Below are 20369 nucleotides of genomic sequence, written 5' to 3'. Positions count from 1 at the left end.
GGCGGATGCCGGAAGGGATTCTCCCGCTCCAGCTCCCCGGGTCGTTCCGGCGAAGTGGCCCGCGACACACGCTGCAGCTGCGGGGATTCCACCTCCCTGATGCGTGCCACAGTGGGCACAATGGGCGCCAGCTTCTCCGGACGACGCTCCAGGGTGGAACTGGTCGACGAGCTCGGGCTGGTGGCCCGCAGGATGCCCTTTCGGGGCATGCGGTTCCGCGCATTGCCTCGATTATCCTGCTCGGAGTCGTAGGCTCGCGTATAGCCATCGGGCGTTCGGGATCTGGAACGTTCGTAGTCCGATCTGGAGCGCTCATCGCCGCTGAGGTCGAAGCTCACGGATTTGCGATGGCCGCCACCATACTCTGGGGTGCTGCGACCCGATCTCGACGGCTTATACGGTCGACAGTCGCTCTCCGAGTCGCTGGTGTAGCGCCCGCGGCGACGATCGAAGCAATCCGAATCGGATTCCGCATAGGAAGGTGGCGATTGCAGGTCCAGCGGCGGAGAGCTCTCGACTTCCTCTTCATCCTCCTCGTCGATCGCATCAATGTCGTCCAGATGCTGATGGGAATCATCTGCATCCTCGTCATCGTCGTCATCATCATCATCATCGATGATGTAGACGGGTTCGGCCTTCTTGGGCTTCGCTGGCGTTGCCTTTGCACTGTTTCGGTGCTCCTCCTGATGCTCCAGCATCTGTTGGTAGGAGAAACGAGCACCCGGGGTGAGGTGTTCGGGCGTCTGGGTTCCACGTTGCTATTGGAGTTTTTGGGATTTCTCATTTAGTTGTTTTCAAAATATCTGGATTTTAGTTGGGGTTTTTAATTTGTTTTGTTTTCTGATTTGTTTATTTGGTTTGTCAGAGGTGCAACGTCTTCTTGTTCTTCGCACACAAGCATGGAACACAAACTGCAATGTGCAACGTTAATTGGTGTGTGGAGGGGTTTGGTGTGTTGTGTTCTGAGGTGTTTTTGTGTGTGATGTTGATGATGTGTTTTTGTTTGGGATGCTGTTGGGTGCACACACAAAAATATCTGTACGTTCGTTTTATTCTTTGTGCTCTGGGGGGTACTGTCAGACACTCTGCAACCTGCAGTCCATTAGCCAATTACCAGTGATTTCTGCTTTGATGATGAACAGTGTTTTTTGGGATGGTTGAAAAAGATTCTGCGCGCGTCTGGCCGAATTTTGTTGCTTGATGATGAGGTTGATGAACTCGACGAAACAGCAGCGATGCGATGCGATGCACAAAAAAAACAGAGATACAGTTACAGTCACAGATACAGATACACACACGCACACGCATAGACAAGAACGCGGCGGCGTCCTTACACATGTGAATGGCAAAAGAATGGCGCAACAAAAAAACACGAAATCAATTGAAACTTTTTCAATGAGCGAACCAAAAGAAGAAATATAATAAAATAACCTATCCTAAGTAAGACCCATCCATTTTGTTGTACTGTACGACAAATACATGAAGATTTATTGACACATCAAAAATGCACACTTTGAATTCCATTTAGCTATCGTTTAAATATCATTAGGTAACTATCATTAGGTAACAATGAAAGTGGGGCAGGAGCGGAGGAAAACCATACACAAAGTGAGTACTTTGATTCCTGCTAATAATAGTAAGCACTCCAGCGGCTTTAACAGTAGATACTTTAACAAAATATCCTTCTCTAAGTTGTATAGTTTAGTTTTTAGGTAGTATAACAATTATTTCTTTAGCTATTTGCCTCTGATCAGTTTTATTGTTTGGTTTTTGCTTTCTCTTGAGTATTATTCAGTTGCATAATTGGACCTTTGCTGTGTGCTCTCCACACATTGTTGTTACACATTTAGTAATATATTTTTATATGTATACAGTAGCTGTGTGTAGTAGTTCCATGAGTGTGGTGTATATGGTAATAGTAGGTACATACATCGAAAGACTAGAATGTACATTTATATGTGGAATACTTTTTGTGCCGCAATATGGCGACCTTTGTTTTAGATCTGTTTGCTCGGGATAAACAGCATGGGGACCAGAGAGTGAGAGAGAGATCGCGAGAGACATTGAAACCGTTTTGGGAATTCATTTTTTGATTGAATTTCGAGTTCGGAGGAGAGATATAGAGACACACTGCCTACTGGCGTGCTGAAAGTAGTAACTCTTGGCCCTTTGAACACGCTCCTAGTATTTCTGTTTTCCTCTCTGAATCTATACCAATTGTTTCTATCTGTGGGCTTGTCCTTGTCCTTGTTCATTCCCTTTTAGCTGTCTGTCTGTTTGTTTAAACTAAATATTCAGTCTTTTGGTGATAAACATCCGCTTGTTAAGCAATACGCTGCAATGGAAATCGAATGCAAGAACCCAAAAAAGCAACACAAAAAAAAGTACAAAAACATAAAGCCAACAGCAATTCAGATTGCAAAATGATTGAAGGAGGGGGATGGAGTTGGAACGAAAAAACGAGAAATGCCATGAGAAAAATATGTTTGTTGTTGTTGAAGAAAAGCAGCGAACGAGAGCCAGAACCAGAACCAGAACGAGAGAGCAATATAGCAGTGGGAATGAGAAGAGAGATGAGAGAGTGTATAAGAATGAGAAGAAGAAGGACGAGAAGAAGATATAAGAGAGACATTTTAATGGAAATTTTTCTTCTGCAGTTTTTGAATTATTTACATTTACATTTACATTTATTATATGTATGTATGTATGTACCACTATGTATATAGCGAGTGTATATATGTATGTACTTGGGTTGGTATATACTGGTATGCCAGATTTATTTTTTATTTTTTTTGCACACTGCTTTCAATGCAAATTTCAAATGGGGGGCATGCTTTAAAGCCGACAACCAGTTATACAAGCTACAAACAACGAAAACATTAAGGCACAATCATAACAGGAACGAAAGGAGAGGCAGCAGCCTTGGGGGCCGACACTGTTGATACCCTTGCAGAGCGGTTTTAGTTATTATTTAGGTACTTAAGGGCTTAGTCCTTTATGGTTATGGCTATTAAGAAGCGCTAAACCACTACATCATTTAGTGCTCATAAATGCGAGACTTTGCTTGAAGCTATATCTCTACTTTTAGCTATATATTTCTCACAAAAACTGGTATTAATGTTGCACAGACGGACATGACTTAACGAGTCTCTATTTCATTTTTAATCAAGAATCTATTTATATATCGTAATAAATACTTTCATCTCTGTGTTACATAAATCTAATCAAAATCATAATACCCTCTGCAAGGGTTTAGGCATAACCAAGGGCGCCCACGCAATGTAGCAAAGACGGAAGGAACTAAAATGAATATAATATGAAAGTAGCATAGCATAAATAAGACCAACAACAACAACAACAATAACGACAACGAGAACGAGAATAACAAGAGATAACAACAAGAACAATGATCAGGCTGGCTCCTTTGCATCAGCCGAAAGCACAGCTCCAATATGCTAATAAATAATAAATTGTCTGCTGCCATATCAATAAATGCGGGAAAGGTGAAAGAGGAGAGCGAGCCCACACAGCGAGCCTTAGCCTCATAGCACCCCAAGGGAGTGCCAGGAGCAGCAGCAGCAACACTGGCACTCCTCCCAGTGGCATGCACAGGGGGGGCAGAGGCAGGCATAACTCATTCGCCCCTGTGGCAGACCCAACAAGATAGGCAATGATTTTTTATTCACTTTTAATTCAAATGCAACACAAAAAGACATTTAGCAAACAGCGAAAACGAATGGCAATCGATGCACAGATGATAATGGTTCATGGAGAGCAAGTAAATGAAGGTGCTATTGTTTTAGTCACACTTTAGTAATGTTTTAATGGGTCAAATGGTGAGTGAATGATGGAAACACACAGAGAGCGAGAGAAAGAGATTGATAACATGCTGTGAAAATGTGTGAAAATAAATTCAATTCACAGAATAATGAACTTTATGGTTTTTTGTGGGAATGAGCAGAATGATGTTTCTGTTTATTTATGTATATTTTTAATGGTATAATTTTTAACAACAAATAGGAGTACGAGGAGTACGTGTAGACAACAATTACAGACACACACAGCACACACACACGAGGGTTATAGACAGGGCTAGAGTGGGGTTACACACATTAGTACGAGTTACACAGAGAAACAAGCAAACCGAAAATACGAAACAAAAATCAAGTTAAAAGATTCGTGAGGTTTTGTTTTCTGTTTAAGGTTTTTCTTGGGGTGGTGGTGGAGTGGCGACTGCCGGGTTCATGTTAGGGAAAGTTACAAGGGTAAAACAAAAAGGTAGACGACATACACAGAGAGAGACGCACAACAGCAACATAAAACATACGATCGGAAGGGATGTAGACAGACACACACACACAGAGATACAGACACATATTAAAGCCAAGACAACAGACACAAGACGTGCAGGCAGTCAGTCGTTGGTTGGTTGGTTGGGTACATACCTGTGGCACCAGCTCCTCTTCCGACTTCTCTGTGGGTGTTTGTGTCTGCACAGCCACAGCGGGCACTGTCGCGGGAGCGGGAGTGGGAGGGGCAACTGCGGTCACCGACTCCGGGGCAGAGCCAATGGGGGTAGTAGTGCTGACGGCGTTGTCGGTGTGGTTGGATTCGTGTCGAGCGTATGCTTCGATATGACAACCGTCGTCGTCTTTTGTATTTTATCCTGTTCATGGTGCTCGGACGGGGATTTCGGTGGCACGGCGGTGAAGGCGTCTGCGGCGCGTACAATTTCCAGCACCTAATTTGAAAATCGAACAACAACTCACATTAAACTGCCCAAAGGGGAGAGATTCGGGAGAGGCCATTGGACTTACCTTCTCCTGGGTGCTCTTCTCCTGACCCAACGGCGCCAGCTGCGTCTGCGGCTGTTGTTGTTGCTGCTGGTGGTGGGCCTGTTCTGCGTGAATGAGCGCCACGGTCTGTGCGGCTGTGCTGTCCGACGGCGGCGGCAAATCAGCGACTGCCACTGGTGGCGTCGGTGTGGTGGGTGTGGGCGACGGGGCGCCATGCACCAAGGCAGCAGCGGCTGCCAGACCCGTCTGACTCGTCGGCTCCACCACGGACTCCACCTTCTGCGTGGCAAACACATCAAAGTCCTGGGTAATTTTAAAGACGGTAAAGTTCGTGCGCTTTAAGGTGCTGGCAAGGCAAGGCAACACTCACCTGTCGCAGTCGCTCATCCTCCTCGTGATCCAAACTGGAAACGCTCTGACTTTGACTGAGCTCCGAGCCCGTTTCCGAGGCGCGCGAGCCTTGAAAAGTGAAGCAAACAGAATGCAAAGGTGAGCGGGAGGACTTAAAGCCAAGGATTATGGTGGGGGTTGGTTACGTTACCTTGACGACTGCCACCGCTGTAGGATGCAGAGGAGTTGAAGCCGGTGCTCATGCCACCCGCCTGGCCGATGGAATGAATTAAATTGGATTTGTCGTAGCCCTTGCAGACGACCAATTGGATCTCGTTGCCGGCATTCCTCAAGACATTGACCGCATCCTGATGCGAGGCACCCAGCAGCGAGTGTCCGTTCACCTCCAGCAGCCGCATGCCCACCTGCAGCAGCAGCACAAAAGCGCACACAAAGAACGAAAGAAAGTCGCCGATTAAGTTCATGCCGCCAGACAACAATGGCAATGGTGTGTGGCACACGACGTTACCTTAAGCCTTCCGTCGCGTCTGGCGGCGCCGACAGAGTTAATTTTGGAGACGAACACACCCTCGTCGGAGGGATCCCCGGGATTACCGCGCTGTCCATTAAGTCCGCCCTTGATGTGCATGCCCAAGCGTTCGTTCTCGGCCTTGCTCAGTAGAACTTCCTGTGATTTACAATTAGCAAAGAGAGGAGAGAGAAACGAGAGATAGAGAGAGAAATTAGCAAGGACTTGGCCATAACAATCAAGTGGATATTGGCGGTGGCTAAGTACAATGGGGGAATGGCAAATGGCAGAGGGCATAAGCTCTATAGAAAAAAAAACTATGGAAAGCATTTTGCTAATTGATATGTTAATACAGGTATTCTTTTTTGTTGTTACTGCCTTAATTATCCAACAATTGCTGCAGAGCTAAGAGCAAAGGAGGAAGAGGAGAAGGAGGAGGCGAGGTGGGAGCAGCTCTTTGTGTCGTGTGAAAGGGCTTACCTCGGTCTTTACATACTCTACTTCAATGTTCTGTGCGTTACATACAATTTCGTGTGAAAGCGTTTTTGTTTGCAGAGTACAGTAATAATAAGAAGTATAAGAAATTGTGACTCAAAGCTTGTATACATATACAGTACGTTACATAAACTAAAGTTTAAATAAAGGAAAAAGTGGAAAAGTGGAAGAAAAGTAAACTAAAACTCACTTGGAAACCAGGCGGCAGTGGATCGTGTTGTATGGTCAGTTTGATATCATCGCCGGGCTTTAGTAGCTCCAGCACCGCATCCTGATGCGTTGCCTTGGACACATCCGCATCGTTCACCTTCAGTATGCGATCGCCCATCCGCAGCTTGCCACACTTTGAGGCAATGCCACCAGGCACAATCTGTGTGTGATTTAAACTTAGCATATGTTCCTCCAAAGGTTTCTCCTAATCAACTTACATGTGATATAAAGATGCCAGGCTCACGATTGCCAAACGGCACACACGAATGATCCGTGCCACCGATAATGCTGAAGCCCAGCGAGCCCTGGTTCTTGGGCAGCACAACATCCTATATAAACGATAGAGTGCAAGGATTAGCAAATCTTCAAAATGGTATGCATATAATGCTATCATTAATAACTCTAGAAACCCTACTAAGACTGCCGTGTGTGGTCGTGGGTCGCTGGATGATTGGGGTATGCATGGGTGCGCGTGCGTGCGTGCGTGCTTATGTTTATGTCGGTGAGTGTCAAATGGTATGTGATGTGATGTTTGTTTTTGTGGTTGTGCAAAATTGTTGGTGATATTTACATGGAATTTCAATTTCTTTTCTTTTCCGGGAGAACATAAAAACATAAAAGACAAGAGACACACCACCAAAAACCAAAATAAACCAAGAAACCGAAAAAACTTAATACAAAAAACCAATCAAGAAAGCCATAACAGACAAGAACAGAAACATTTAATACCGGAAAGTGAGTAGTAATATTCAATAAATAATGTATAACCTTTTGCTTATGAATAACTTAACATTAGATTAAATGGCAGAGCAGAGCAGACACACCGCTCCACTCTCCCCCAACTGTTTGCAGTTTTATTAGTTGGATTCCGAGAAGGATTCCGCATTTTTGCGGGTCGACTTGCGGTTGTGCACAAATCCAGCTTTTGAGTTATTAAAATATCAAAGTAAGAGGCACTGTTCTGGCACTTCTGCTTGTGGCAGTCGAACAAAGAACTCCACTCATGTCAAGATGCCACATAAACACATGTGAGCAGCAGCATATGAATGCATGCATGCAGCAAACTGTATCCCAAACTTTTATCAATTAACTTGGCAACAAATTGAATTCTTAAGAGTTCGATGCCGACGGCGGCGAAGAGAGAGAGAGAGAGAGCAGACATGGAAATTAAAAACAATTGTTTTAAATGTATTTTATTTAACATTTTGCTTGACTGCCAGCGGCATCAGTGTTTGCACTCCACAGACAGACAGAAAGTCAGTCAGACAGACGGACGGACGGGTGGGAGATTGTGGAAGCAAACAGAAATATTTAAAGTTTACTTATGGGCTGGTGCTCTGGATGAGCAAACTGGGGAAGAAATCTGCAGTTGAGTCATTTAGAGTAAATCTCTTTTGGGGCTCGACTCGTCTCTGCTCTGCCCTGCCACAGTCGGCTGTCGTAGTTTTTCATTCGTATATTATTTAAACACGTTTTGCATGTTGCATAGTTTGCCGCTTTACTTATTTATGTAGCAAGTGGCAAAGTGACAAAGCTTGTGCAACACACACACACACACACAGCCAGAGGGAGAGAGGCAGAGAGAGTGGCAGAGATTTCTTGCCGGGATTTGCTTCATGTCAACGATGACACTCGAGTGGCTTCCCATGGAGCAGAGTGAGTGTGTAAACCGTTCTGTCGTTCAAAAACGATGGCGCTTTGGCCCGTCACTTGAAACGGATTCAGTTACAACTATAAAAAAATATATAAAAAAGGAAGAGGATACTAAATATTCAAGTGCTCGAGAGTCAAAAAAAAGAGGAGAGAAGGAAGTCCACTCCACTTTTAAGGGGTAAAACATTAAAAACATGGTTTGTTCTTTAGGGAATTATATTTATCAAGTGTGTTAGTAGTAGTAAAAGTTTTGTTTTCCATTTTAAGAAGTGATTAACTATAGTACAGAGAAAATGTTGAATGCATGCACCACTTTGCTTCCAAGTGGATTAATCGATTAATACGTAATACAATAGGCAGCACCCATTCCATAACCATTACTTTGATATCCATAGCCATATCCAATTCCAGTCTCAAATGCTACTCAAATTAGTCATCGAAGCAAGTCACAACGCTCGTGTGTGAGTGTGTGTGGGTGGGCAACATGTTTTGCATGAAACATAATGTAAGCGCAAGTCCCGAGCCACACAACAACCTCTCATCCGCCATTCCATTCCATTTAGAACTTTGGATGGAAGGATGTGGACTGGGCTTGGGTTGGGGTTGGGGTTGGAGGTTGTGCTTTTTGTCGACCACTCAGACCAACAGTTAAATCAAATCGTTTTGCACATAAATCAATTTATTAATCAAATGCAGCGCTTAATCGTGTTCATCGAATTGCAGTGTAGAATTATCTTTAAATTATAAATTTAAATAAACATTTCGTGTCTTTTCTTTGGACTTTTGTGGAGGTGCATTGTGTGCAGATTGTGGTGCAGGTGGTGCGTGTGTGTGTGTGTGTGTTTTGTGGCAAGAGGAAAGCTCGGCATAAAGTCCGGCAATGAACTGCGGATCGATCTTTGGTGTACCGAGGTGGAACACCGACCACCGCTTTACACAACGATTCGTTAACTCTTTGGTTTGGTGTTGGTCTCTTAGCGGTGGGACGACGACTCTCTATGTGGTGGGGTAGGCTCTAGTGTAAGCGTGATGTGGAGATAGTCACCTCACTGATCAGGGGCTCCGCCAGCTGATTGTCGGTGATGCGCGTCATCACCGTCTCCGTGAATGTGGACTTGGTGATGGTCTCGGTGACTTTGCCCAGTTCGGTGGGCGCTGCCGGGAACATGGGCAGATCGGGCTGCGGCTTGTTCACATTCACCGTTACAGCGCTGACGCCCACCTCATTGGGCCGTGCCACATGCACCTGATGCTGACTGCCGCCGCTGAGGAAGTGTGCCGGTATCATCGCCTGAAAATCATCGCTCGTCAGCGGTCGCAACGAGGAGGCCTGCACTCGTCGTGTGGTTTTCGATCGGGTTTTACGTTGGGTAGCAGGGGGTTTTGTTTTTCGGTAAAGTCAAATCAATTTTTAAGCAAGTTTTCGTTAGGGTGGGTCGGTGTGGATTTAGAGAAAAAGAAAAACAAAAATATGTTGGTTTTTTGTCAATTTTGGATTTCACATTTTGATGGATGGAATGCTCTATCTTTATGTATAAACTAAGCCTAAGCTGCCTAAAACCAAGAATTATGTACCATAGATGATGCAAATTGTGCAAGGGAATTATTGCTATGATAGATTTTGCTCAATGCATCATCTATGTTTGTGCTCCATAATTCCTGCTAACACGATAGAAAATTATTTATGGATGATCCCTCTAGGGGAAACTCTAGCCTAGCTTTTGGCTCTTCTTTTTTATCTTTTTGCTGTTATTTTAGGCAAGAGAGGGACAACAGAGAACACACACAAATCAGTGCAGAACTTAAGCTACATTTATATAAATATTTTAAATGGTTATGTGGCATGTATCTGTAGCTATTGAATGATGTGGAATTTGTTTGGTTGGGTGGTTGGGGGAGGTACAGTACAGACAAAACACAAGGCGCACACGGGGTGGGGCACATGCAAAACAAAACACATACAAATCCATTAGACGAGTACGAGGAGCATGAGGAGAGCAAATTGATAGGAGAGTTCTAGGAGTTCTATGGGGTTATGGATAATCTGGCAGAGATATGGATTAGCACAATTAGATATTAACTTAGGAGCTACAATATATTTTTGTACGAGTATTTTTGGAAGGGGGTGTGGGTTCATGTGTGTTCATGTTTCATGTTTCCATTTTTTGTTTGCTTTTTAGGCGCAAAATATCAACAACAATTTGCGTGCGACTCAGAAAACCTGCGCTGCAGCTCCTTAGGGTTTTCGAATGGAAGACTTACCTTTGAATAAATCATATAAATAATAAATAAACAAATAATTTATGCCAACTGCAGCGCAAGTTTCGTTCCTATAGGGGGTAGGAGGGATGCTTAAGTCTACCGCTCTGATCAAAAAAACGATCTTATGGACAAGAACATTGAGAATGACGTGCAATGTAGCTAAACGAAAAAACTAAGGGTTAAGTCTACCAAAAACGCTACAATTTCCATCTATCGCTTCCTTACCTGCGCCTCGCCCGAGTCCCCGCTGGCGGTGGAGGCCGCACCATTGGGCGCCGCACTTTCGCCATCACCCAGGGGCACGGAATTGGTGCGCCTCGGTGCGGGCACCGGCTGACCCGTCGTCTTGTCCAACACTATCGCTGGGCCGGCGGCCGATGCAGCTGTGGCAGCGCCAAATCCATTTGTTTTGCTGCTTGGCAGCGTGTTGTTGTTGTTGATGTTGGCTGCCACAGGTGCCACAGTGGCGGATGCCAGTGTGGGGGTGGTGGTGGCCAATGTGTTGTACTTGTACGGCTGCTCAACGTAACTGACATCGCCCACAGACCGCTGGAAGTTGGCTGCAGGAACACACACACACACAGAGATACAGGAAAAGGTCGGTTAATCAACGGGGGGATGGAGATTGCGGGCTGGGGATGTCTACTAACCTGGTCGATTGGCCAGATAGCCGGATGGGCTCAACGAGTTGAGCACGGCGGGACTGCGCGGACTTGTCGGCGGCTCTAGGGGGCCGCGGTACTCGCGCTGCAGGACGAGCCGCACAAAGCGCTGCGGTTCGGTGAGGCAGGCCACGGCCGCATCGTGATGCGCCTCCGTCATATCGTTGCCGTTAATCTGCGGTGGTTGCAAGCGCAACGCAACGGATACCGGATGGTACAATGAAATGCCATTAGCATGTGTCGGGTTAGCCCCTCGCCTTCCCCCTACTTACCGCCATCACCCGGTCGCCCACCATGATTTTACCATCGCGATGAGCCAGTCCGCCGTCTGTGATGCGTGATATGAAAATGCCATCGCAATCGTCCTTGAACGGGGGCGAGCCCTTGCCCCCGGCAATGCTGAAGCCCAGTCCCTGGCCAATCTGATCGCGTATCAGCGTCGTGTGCAGCTGGATGAAGCTCAGCTGGGCAGCATCCTGCAAGCAAATCAACACAGAAATCAATCACGAGAGGCCGAATGTCAGGAAATTATAGGAAACACACCCTGCCGTTCGGTAGCAGGCCATTGGGGGCCACAGCAACAGCAGCAGGAGCCGGCTGCACGATGCTTTGGACAGCTGGAGGTGTGGCAAACACGTTAGCAGAGTAGCCATGCGCCGGGGCCACCATTTGCTGCTGCTGCTGTTGATACTGATGCTGCTGGGGCACAATCTCAATGGGCGCTGGAATGTATCGCTCTTGCAGTGGCTGCAGCTGTTGCTGCAACTGTGGCACCTCTGTGGCCACCAGGGGACGCGTCTCCACAGATATCTGTGACACGCTGCCATCCTCGCTGAACACCGGATGTCCAATCAGACGCGTAACCTCACGCTGCACGACCAGCACGAGCACGGCGCCGCATGCCTTGAGCACCTGCACCGCCTGATAGTGGTCCGCTTCGACGACCACAATCCCATTGACCTTGAGCACTTTGTCGCCGACTTTGAGGCCCGCCATGTCAGCGGGTCCCTGCTCGGTGACGCGTGATATGAAGATGCCATCGTCGTCGCCCTTGAACGGCGTGGATCCCTTGCCGCCGGCAATGCTCAAGCCAAGTCCCGCTGCCGTGCGCTCAATGTGGATTTCGTACTGCTCCAAGCGCAGTTCAGTGACGCCATCCAAGTTATCTACAAATGAAAAGAGATTCAATAATTAAAAGGTGTTTCTGGTAAAGATAATCGCGCTCTCGCTCTCTCTCTACCATAGTGCTGTCGCTGCCTTTCGTAATCTCTATCCACGGGATCATAGCTGGTGACGATTCGCACACGTTTGCCCTTCCTTTGCAGCGAGTTCATGGGACTGCGATTGGAGGAGGCCAAGGAGCTGCGAAGGCTACTCATGGCGGGGCTATTCCTGCCGCTGCCCCCAAAGTTGCTGCCGTTCCCATTGCTCCCGTTGCTCCTTTGGCCATTTCGTGGCAGGGTATTGTTACCCTCTTTGACTTTGATTTTTACATTGAACATCGCTTCAATTTTGCTTTATATTTGGGTGCACTTTTTAATATGATGGATAGCAGGCGGCAGCCAGCAGCAGCATCTTTGCCACGCAACTGTAGGGGAGAGGCAAAACCTATTCTTTTTTTATTTCACTGCACTTTTTTTTAATATGCGAAACTTTGTTTGGCCATCGATCTGGATTGCACCCTGTTATGCATCTACTCATGTGCAGCGGCATAGAAACGTTCCCCAACCCGTCCCAAAACCCTTGGAATATCAGTGAAAATTACATCGATTTAATCAAATTTAAAACGACCCACAAAACACCTATTTAGAATTTAGTTAGATTTGGTGCCGCGCATAAATTTACGCTTTAATGCCATTCAAATGGGCCCAAGAAAGTTAGGCAGAGCATCTGGCACTTGGCCATAAACACGGCAGTCAATGAACCGCTGCGAAAAGAGACTAGAAAACAAACATAAAACCAACGACCTTGGCCGGGTGTGGGGCGGAGAACTTTGCCACCTCTCACGCCCCCCACCACGAATGACCGACGGTACAACGAGTTTGAATAATTATTAAATAAATAAACAGACAGTCGGCTCAACGGGGAGGTTGGGCAGGTTGCTGCCACGGCATCAAAATGGTGTCTGAAAAGAAAACTCTCAGACAGCCCGCAGCACTGGTCCCACAGGTGAGGATGGGGCAGGGTGAGTGGAAAATACATTTATTGCTTTCTTTTGAGCCTTCCAGCCTGCCTCCCCACCAGCTAGCTCATGATTTGCACTCAATAAATCCGTCGGCACTTTTTGGACAACAAAATCATTTTATTTGGGGAGGAGGCAAAAGGAAGACAGACGGAGTAAAAGAGAGACAATTTCAGTTTGTAATTGTATGCGAGTTGTTTCATGTTAATCAAAGTATAAACGAATGAGGGAAGAACTCTCCCAGCCAACCGAAAAGCCAAACAAATTTCTGCTCTGCCTTTTGCTGCCATCCGCCCGTCGGAGTCGACATTGATTTTGTTGGCTTTCAGTCTCCTTTTACTTTCCCAGACGACTTTGGCATTGATTCGCTTTCAATTTGATTACAATTCGATTCGTTATTGAGTTTGATAAGTTGAGCGAAATATATTCTTCAACATTTTACACTTTACGCATCATAATTCTCACAAACTTTAAGCGAAAGGTGTTTCATTCAGTGTTTAAATGGACTGGAAGAGTGTCCTTTGGTTTGCTGTGTTGCACCCTGTATCCCCATCAGCTGCCCCGAATTTGGCCCATCTGCCCTTTCTTATTACATGTTTGATTTCCTCATATTTCTGGACAAACGGAAAGACATTCTTTATGGATTTGCAGGACCACCCACACATGCAATCCGATGGCTTCATTTTGTCATCTTTTGAGGCTTTTCTTTAGCTGCCAAATAGGCAGTAAGAGGAGCCTTTGCCGGGGTCAACAGGCAACAATAACCCGAGGGGCGAAAGCCATAAAACAAAATAAGATTTTTCTTTCCATGTGGCTGGAGGACGACACGTGCCGTGTGCGATTTTGTGTATTTATTCAGGACTGTATTTAAGGTAAAGGTACAGAAACTAAAAGCACAGCCACGCACATCACATTTTTCTTATCATCTTTTCTTCCTCACTCATTTGTGGCAGCAACTGACTCTCTCTGTCTCTACCCTCTGTGTGTGTGGCAGCCACTTAAGCAGACATTTAACCATTTTACGATGACATCCGTGGCCGTGAAATACGGAAGGAAGGGAGCGCCCCCAAAAGTAAGAAACGCGTTAAATAAATGTCATAAAGCATATAAAAATATAAAAATTTAAATACGCCAAAAGATGAGGAGCAAAAGTCCCCATGAAATGGAAGCATTTCTTTCCACCAGCAAGAGACGGAAAGATGATGAGGATAAGGAGGATGCAGGATGGAGATGGAGATGGAGATTCCCCGAATGCATTAGCATTCGCATATGTATCTGGAATTTGTGGCTCTGGCTGTGGCTGTGGCTGAGGCTGCTGCTGTATCTCTTGTGTGTGACAACGCAAACAAATGGCAAATTCAAAATCAATGTTGTCTCTGGTCTTTTTTTTTTGTCATCTATATGTAAATGCGAACTGGCAGGAGAGGACTCCCCTGTTGGCCCTGTGAAATTAGCAGACAGTCGTCTGGACACATGCCAAAAAGGCAGCAGCGGCAGCAGCAGCAGCAGCACACAGCACAAATCATATTTCACATCCCTCCCTGAGTAGTCATCTGTGGCCAAGAAAGCAAAACACTCCGACAACTACAGCTTGGATGCTGCCTCCATCTGCGACTCCGACTCATCCATGACATATTCGTTTGGACAAGTGGCACGAAAACTTTTCAAGGCACACACAAACACACACACACACACAACGACTTTTTCTTCTTTTTCGTTTATGCAAATTCTGGAATACATTTCCCCCTGTCTGTGGTATTTTTTCAGCCAATGACCGGATCGATTCAATCGATTTTAATTACCATTAAAGAGAAGATCAAGTATTACAGAGGCATTTAAAGCTACTTAAAGCCCCGCACAGCTACCCATCGCTTCCATCGATATGGACACGTGAGCTGCTGCTGCTGGGCTATGAAAAAATGCCAGAGTTATGGCCAGAGGAAAGGTCAGGGCAGACTCCATGATTAATTGCAGTTCAGGTTGAATGGGGAATAGTTTGGTTGTTGCCACAGAGGAGTGCAGAGCGGATGCGGAGAGGCATGCCGCGGTTGACAAATGGCAAGTGTTAAGCTTTGAAAATTAACAATGCGACGGGGCCGCTTAAATGTGGCGACAAAATTAATGAACAAAGTTTTTATGTTACCACAAAAAATGCCAAAAAAAAAAAAGCCACTGAAATATATCAACAAAAAAAATTGTGGAAAAAACACACAAAGCTCTGCCCCTCCAACATACTGGGGATGGGATTTGACCTGTTCTACAAGAGGATAATCGCAGCACAAATATCCCATAATCGAAAGGAAACATTCGCCATTCTCGCGTGAACGTTGAAATGAATCAAAACTCTCCGCAAATGCGAACCCGAAAGGAAACCGAAAAGAGGGGTGCGGGATGTAGAGGTAACTCCTATCTTATCGTAACTTTTGGAATGCCTAAGCTCAGTCTTGTGATAGCAGAGAACCAAAATAAAAGGAGGGGAGACAAAATAAAAAGCAAAACGAATGAACGAACACCTCTGACGCGACGCATAGGGAAAACAAAGCGATAACATATCTATACTATGGGGAGGGGGAAGGGTGAGTGGATTGTATGTAGAAGAACTTTTGTGAATCATTACGACATACTCGTATTTTTGGACACATGAAAGCATTACAAGGGGCAGTGCAGGCACCACACCACAGCCACAGCACAGCAAAGTCAAGTGGCAGGTAATGACCTTGGTCCACCTGTCGTATCGGGATATATTTTGGGGTGGTAAAACTACGCAAACTACTACGTATGAATCGTGTGTGAACTGCTTGCTGATTAACGTGTTTATAAAGAACTGTTGCTGGATGATATCATAGCTTGTTGGAGTTGGGGGAGGCAGTAGACTGATTGTCCCTTCGGGTGCCATGTTGATTGCTATTGCCACAGGCCACAGGCCACTCGCTGCATGTTTCTGCTTTCTGCTGCTGCAACTGCTGCTGCTGCTGCAGTCAGTTTGCTCGGCAATTACGCGAATTTTCCACATTTCCTACTGCTATCAACATGGTGGCGGAAAATATTGGAAAATGCGATGCAAAAATTCTTTTGACCCAACGGTTTGCACTCGGCATCTCTCTTTCTCTCTCTCTCTGTCTCTCTCTCCTTTCTCTGTGTATCTCTCACTCACTCTACAGCTGGCATTTATTGCATTTTTGTTTGTTTTTGTCGCGCAAACGAGAAAATGGGGCATGGTGCGGGCAGAGAAGCTGTCACTAATCGGATGGCAAATCCGGGGTAGGCGGCACACAGAAGACAGAAGACAGTTGCCCGGTTAAAGCGTAAAACTTAGCATGCAACTGTGAAATGCCCCCAAGGCCCGGCCGAAAAAACTTGAACAACATTTTGGGCAGCAATAGAAATTGCGCTTTTGTTTGACAGAGGAAGAACCGAGCAGCGCAGAGCAAATAGTTTAAATTGTTATTTGCACAAGGGCTGTGTGCTGGGGCAGCAAAGAGAACAGCAAACAATAAATGCAACACGCAACAATGATGTGTTGTGATGAAAAGGGTGGCACAAAACCGTGCACAAACAGAAGGAGTGGCAGCGGGGCAGCAAAATTCAATAAGAATCCGATGCAATCAGCGATACACAATACATAAATAATGAATGCCATTGCCATGAGCTTATCAACGGTATTATTTATTGGCCAACATGCATCCCAGGACCTGCTGCTCGCTTTAAGGAAGGAAATGTGCAGCAGCAACAAATGCAGCTTATTGTTTGCTTTCGCAGCCAGCAAAAGGAATGCCAAAGGAATTGTGCAAATGTTGATTGTATTGCCGTAGCCGTAGCCGTGGCCGTAGTCTCGTCGTTTGCCAATATATCTAACCAGAAAAATCTCTGTGCAGGGTACAAGGAAAAGGAAATGCCGGCGAAACCGGATATGCACACACAAGCCAAGCGAGAGCACTTTTCGATGTTTGTCATCTGCAAATATCCAACGTAGAGCAGAGCGAGCCACAGCCCTGCACTGATAGTGTTTGTGTGTTTGTGTGTGTGTGAATCCGGCCATGGGGCATGCCTCTATAAATAAGACTAAATTTACTTTCAAGTAGCTCATTTTCGGGGGTATGCCTGACAACCCCCGAATGCAAATAGGGAATGTGCCACTACTGCCACTATGCACTTGGCTTTTCCCCGTAGCGTGTGGCGTGTGGCGTTTGTGTGGCAAGGGGGTTGCTGGGTTTGGCAACCTTGAAGTGGCTCTGCATTTGCTTCGACAAATTTGCAGTTTGAAATTCAATTTAGAGGCATACGCCGCGTATGCGCAATGTGAGAAACTTTCCAGACGACTGGCCCTGCCCGACTGCGCCGTCTCCATTTCTACGTTAAAGCGAATTATAACAGACAATCCAGACGAAGAAAGAACCAAACAAAAATCGATATCCACACGTCAGAAGAAAGCAAACACAAAATAAAAGAAGCATTTCACACACTCTCCTTCTCTCTCCCTCTTTCTCTTGAGAAATGCTTCTTTTTTTTTGGGGCTTAACCTTCTCGTCTCTTTATGACTCAGGTGTCTCAAGGCGTACTGCTGCGAAAGTGAAGTCTGTGCGAAGTGAATGCAACTTCAGCTATTGTTAGCGCTATTGTTTATGGCGGCGGGGGGCCTCTCTTTAGAAACAATAATAAAAAGTTAAGTTAAACAAATTAGCAGCGAACGGTGCGATGCGGTGCGATGCGGTGCGGTGGTGCGCGTCTCTCGCGACGTTGACAAAACGCAAGCGTAACTGAAAAATGACTAAAGCAGGCGGCCATACAGAGTGGGCCAAGTGCCCCAGACCCCCACACACAATGGCAATTGCAATCAGTCGCTCTCCGGCATCACTCTCTCTCTCTCTCTCTCTCTCTCTTAGTCACTCTGCCTCTGCCTTTGCGTCTCTCTCTCTCTCTCTTGCGGGCTCTCTGTGTACAGGTAGCGGCGGCACTCAAGCACTGTCCATAATAAGGCTGGCCACTCATTTCAGTTTCACTTTGAACTGTTTTTTCTATGTGCCCTGTTAATTGTGGGGAGACGAGGGTGTGCTGTACATATGGTACAGCTAGGGGGAAGAAAGACTTGCAGAATCCATAGGGCTTTTCATATGAGTCAATCTTTTAGGCTGAAGCTAATTGAGTTTATGTTTGAACAGCTGTATTTCGATGTAGTCATAAGAGCTACAAAAAGCGTATGTTGTGAAGAGTTCCCGCAAGTTCTCCTCAATTTCCATTACTTTGTGTGATCAAGGGTACTCCCTAGTCGTTATCTCTACCCATTTATCATTCCCTCCTAATATTTTTTCATACTTGTTGCCTCATCGAGTGCTCTCCAGAGTCGTCTCTCTTCAGTCTCTCTTCCCTGTTCTCTTTTCTCTGCTCTGTTCTGCTCTGCTCTGCTTTGCTTGGCTTTACTCTGCTGCTTGTTTACCTGCCCTACCTTTTGAGTGAAGTTTGCACTGTTTTTGTCCGCTGTTCTTCGTTCTTTTATCTCTAGGGTTCTTCCATTATTGCATTGCGCCCCATTCCGCTTGTAGTTGTTTTTCTCTCTTTACTTTTTTATCAGCTTTTGCAAGCCAGCGGCAAACAGATATCGCTGGCTGATAAGCCCTGCCCTACCGCTGTCAGGGTGTGCGTGTTAGTAGTACGTGCAAGGCCTATTTATAGGCCAAGTTTGTGTGGAACGTTTGCCTGTTGCGTGTGTGTTGCACAAGCCCAGCGACAGAGCCAGAGCCACAGAGCGGCGTCTCTCCGCACCTGTCGCTCTGTCGTAACGCGCTTTTAATCGTCGCCTCTCCCACTCCCTTCCTCTGTTGGTTTTTCCTCTACCTTTTTTTGTTGTTGCTGGCATAATTAACGTCGAGGTACGGACATAGGAAGTACAAGCCATTGAAAGGCCTAGACCGATATGCAGATACCCGTGTGGGATGCAGGAAAGAACCACACTCAAGTTTTTATGCAAATGGGGTCATGGGTGGCTCTCTGTGGTTTTTCTTTATGATTACATTTCCACTTTAGCCTCTGCTGCAAAATGAGTGGAAATTACTGGACACTGGACACTGGACACTGGAGCCTCCCTCTACACATATCGATTTCCCAATCAATTATGTAGCTCAAAGCACTCTGGTTTACTGTACTGCACAGCTTGTGGATGCTGCATTTATGTTGTAAATTTAATTAATTATAATAATTTGGATATTTACCTTGGTCCCCTGCCTGTGCCTTTGTCTTGCCTGTGGGTATGGGTATGGGCGATAGTGAGACATCGAACGGATGCTGTGACTGTTCTTGTCCCTCGGAATCCACATCGGCCGTCTCCTCCTCCTCAATGGGCGATGTCACCTTGCCCAGCGATGAGTGCGGCGGTGTGGGTGTCTCGTTGCGCTCCTGGGTGGCCAAGGCATTGGCCAGTATTTCGTTGGCCTGCTTGTCGGTTAAATGCTGAACGCGTTTGTTCTTCAAATGATGGGGAGTGTCCCTGGAGATTAAGAGGAATTAGTGGATTAGTTTAAGTGCTGGTGAGATTTTCCCTCTGGCTTTCTATCTTACCTTCTGTGTAGTTTCGGTGGACGTTTGTAAAAGTCATCGTCCTCGCCCTCCACCTGAAAGCCCACACGGCGATCGGATTCCTGGAAAAGCGGGAAATGAATGATTACAAATGATTACAGCAACATTCTAAAAACCCTTTCTAAACTTACGAATTCATCTTCCTGCTCTTCATCGTCGGGCACATCTTCGGAGGCAGCCACAGTTGCAGCTGCCGCCACAATCTCAACCACAGCTGCGGCTGGTGCCGCCTTTGTGTTGCTGTGGCTGCTGTTGTTGTCTGCGGCAGGTGCTGCAGGGGCACCACCTGTTGGAATGCTGCTGTTGTTGGAGGAGGTCTGCTTGGAATTTACACCAACGATGGGTGGCTGCACTGGCTGCGGTGGTGCCTGTTGGTGATTATTCGCCAGGGTGCGCGTCTCGGTTGGTGTCTCCGCTACTTTGGTGCCGTTCTACAATGGAAAATATACAGTAGATGTAGTATACATGTATAATATAAGTAAAAGTAGCAAATTTAGACATGTATAAGATGTGTAACAGACATGTAGAAACATAGTGGCGCCAGCTGGAGTCTTTGATGTTGCATTTTACATGTAGAAATGGGAAAAGGCACGATTTTGATTCCGTTTAAATCTTGTAACTTTGCGTTGGACAATCCAAAATATATAAAATTGGGCGGATAAACAGTTAATGCCTTTGCA

At 46.0% G+C, this 20369-nt stretch overlaps 1 protein-coding gene across 1 annotated transcript in view; it reads right to left on the bottom strand.

Moving 5' to 3' along the window:
* LOC117896467 (protein lap4) overlaps nucleotides 1-20369 on the bottom strand; it is a 65082-nt gene that overhangs the window by 19414 nt on the left and 25299 nt on the right. The window contains 16 exon segments of the mRNA XM_034804800.1: nucleotides 4446-4561; nucleotides 4564-4741; nucleotides 4818-5099; nucleotides 5167-5255; nucleotides 5338-5551; nucleotides 5656-5814; nucleotides 6341-6520; nucleotides 6579-6689; nucleotides 9059-9343; nucleotides 10501-10835; nucleotides 10926-11112; nucleotides 11210-11413; nucleotides 11481-12103; nucleotides 19326-19600; nucleotides 19672-19751; nucleotides 19821-20120. Of these exon segments, the coding sequence (XP_034660691.1) occupies nucleotides 4446-4561; nucleotides 4564-4741; nucleotides 4818-5099; nucleotides 5167-5255; nucleotides 5338-5551; nucleotides 5656-5814; nucleotides 6341-6520; nucleotides 6579-6689; nucleotides 9059-9343; nucleotides 10501-10835; nucleotides 10926-11112; nucleotides 11210-11413; nucleotides 11481-12103; nucleotides 19326-19600; nucleotides 19672-19751; nucleotides 19821-20120 (3618 nt within the window).

Source organism: Drosophila subobscura, chromosome O (assembly GCF_008121235.1).
Source record: "Drosophila subobscura isolate 14011-0131.10 chromosome O, UCBerk_Dsub_1.0, whole genome shotgun sequence".
In the NCBI taxonomy this organism is placed as follows: domain Eukaryota; kingdom Metazoa; phylum Arthropoda; class Insecta; order Diptera; family Drosophilidae; genus Drosophila; species Drosophila subobscura.
This window is presented reverse-complemented; position numbering and strand designations above follow the sequence as displayed.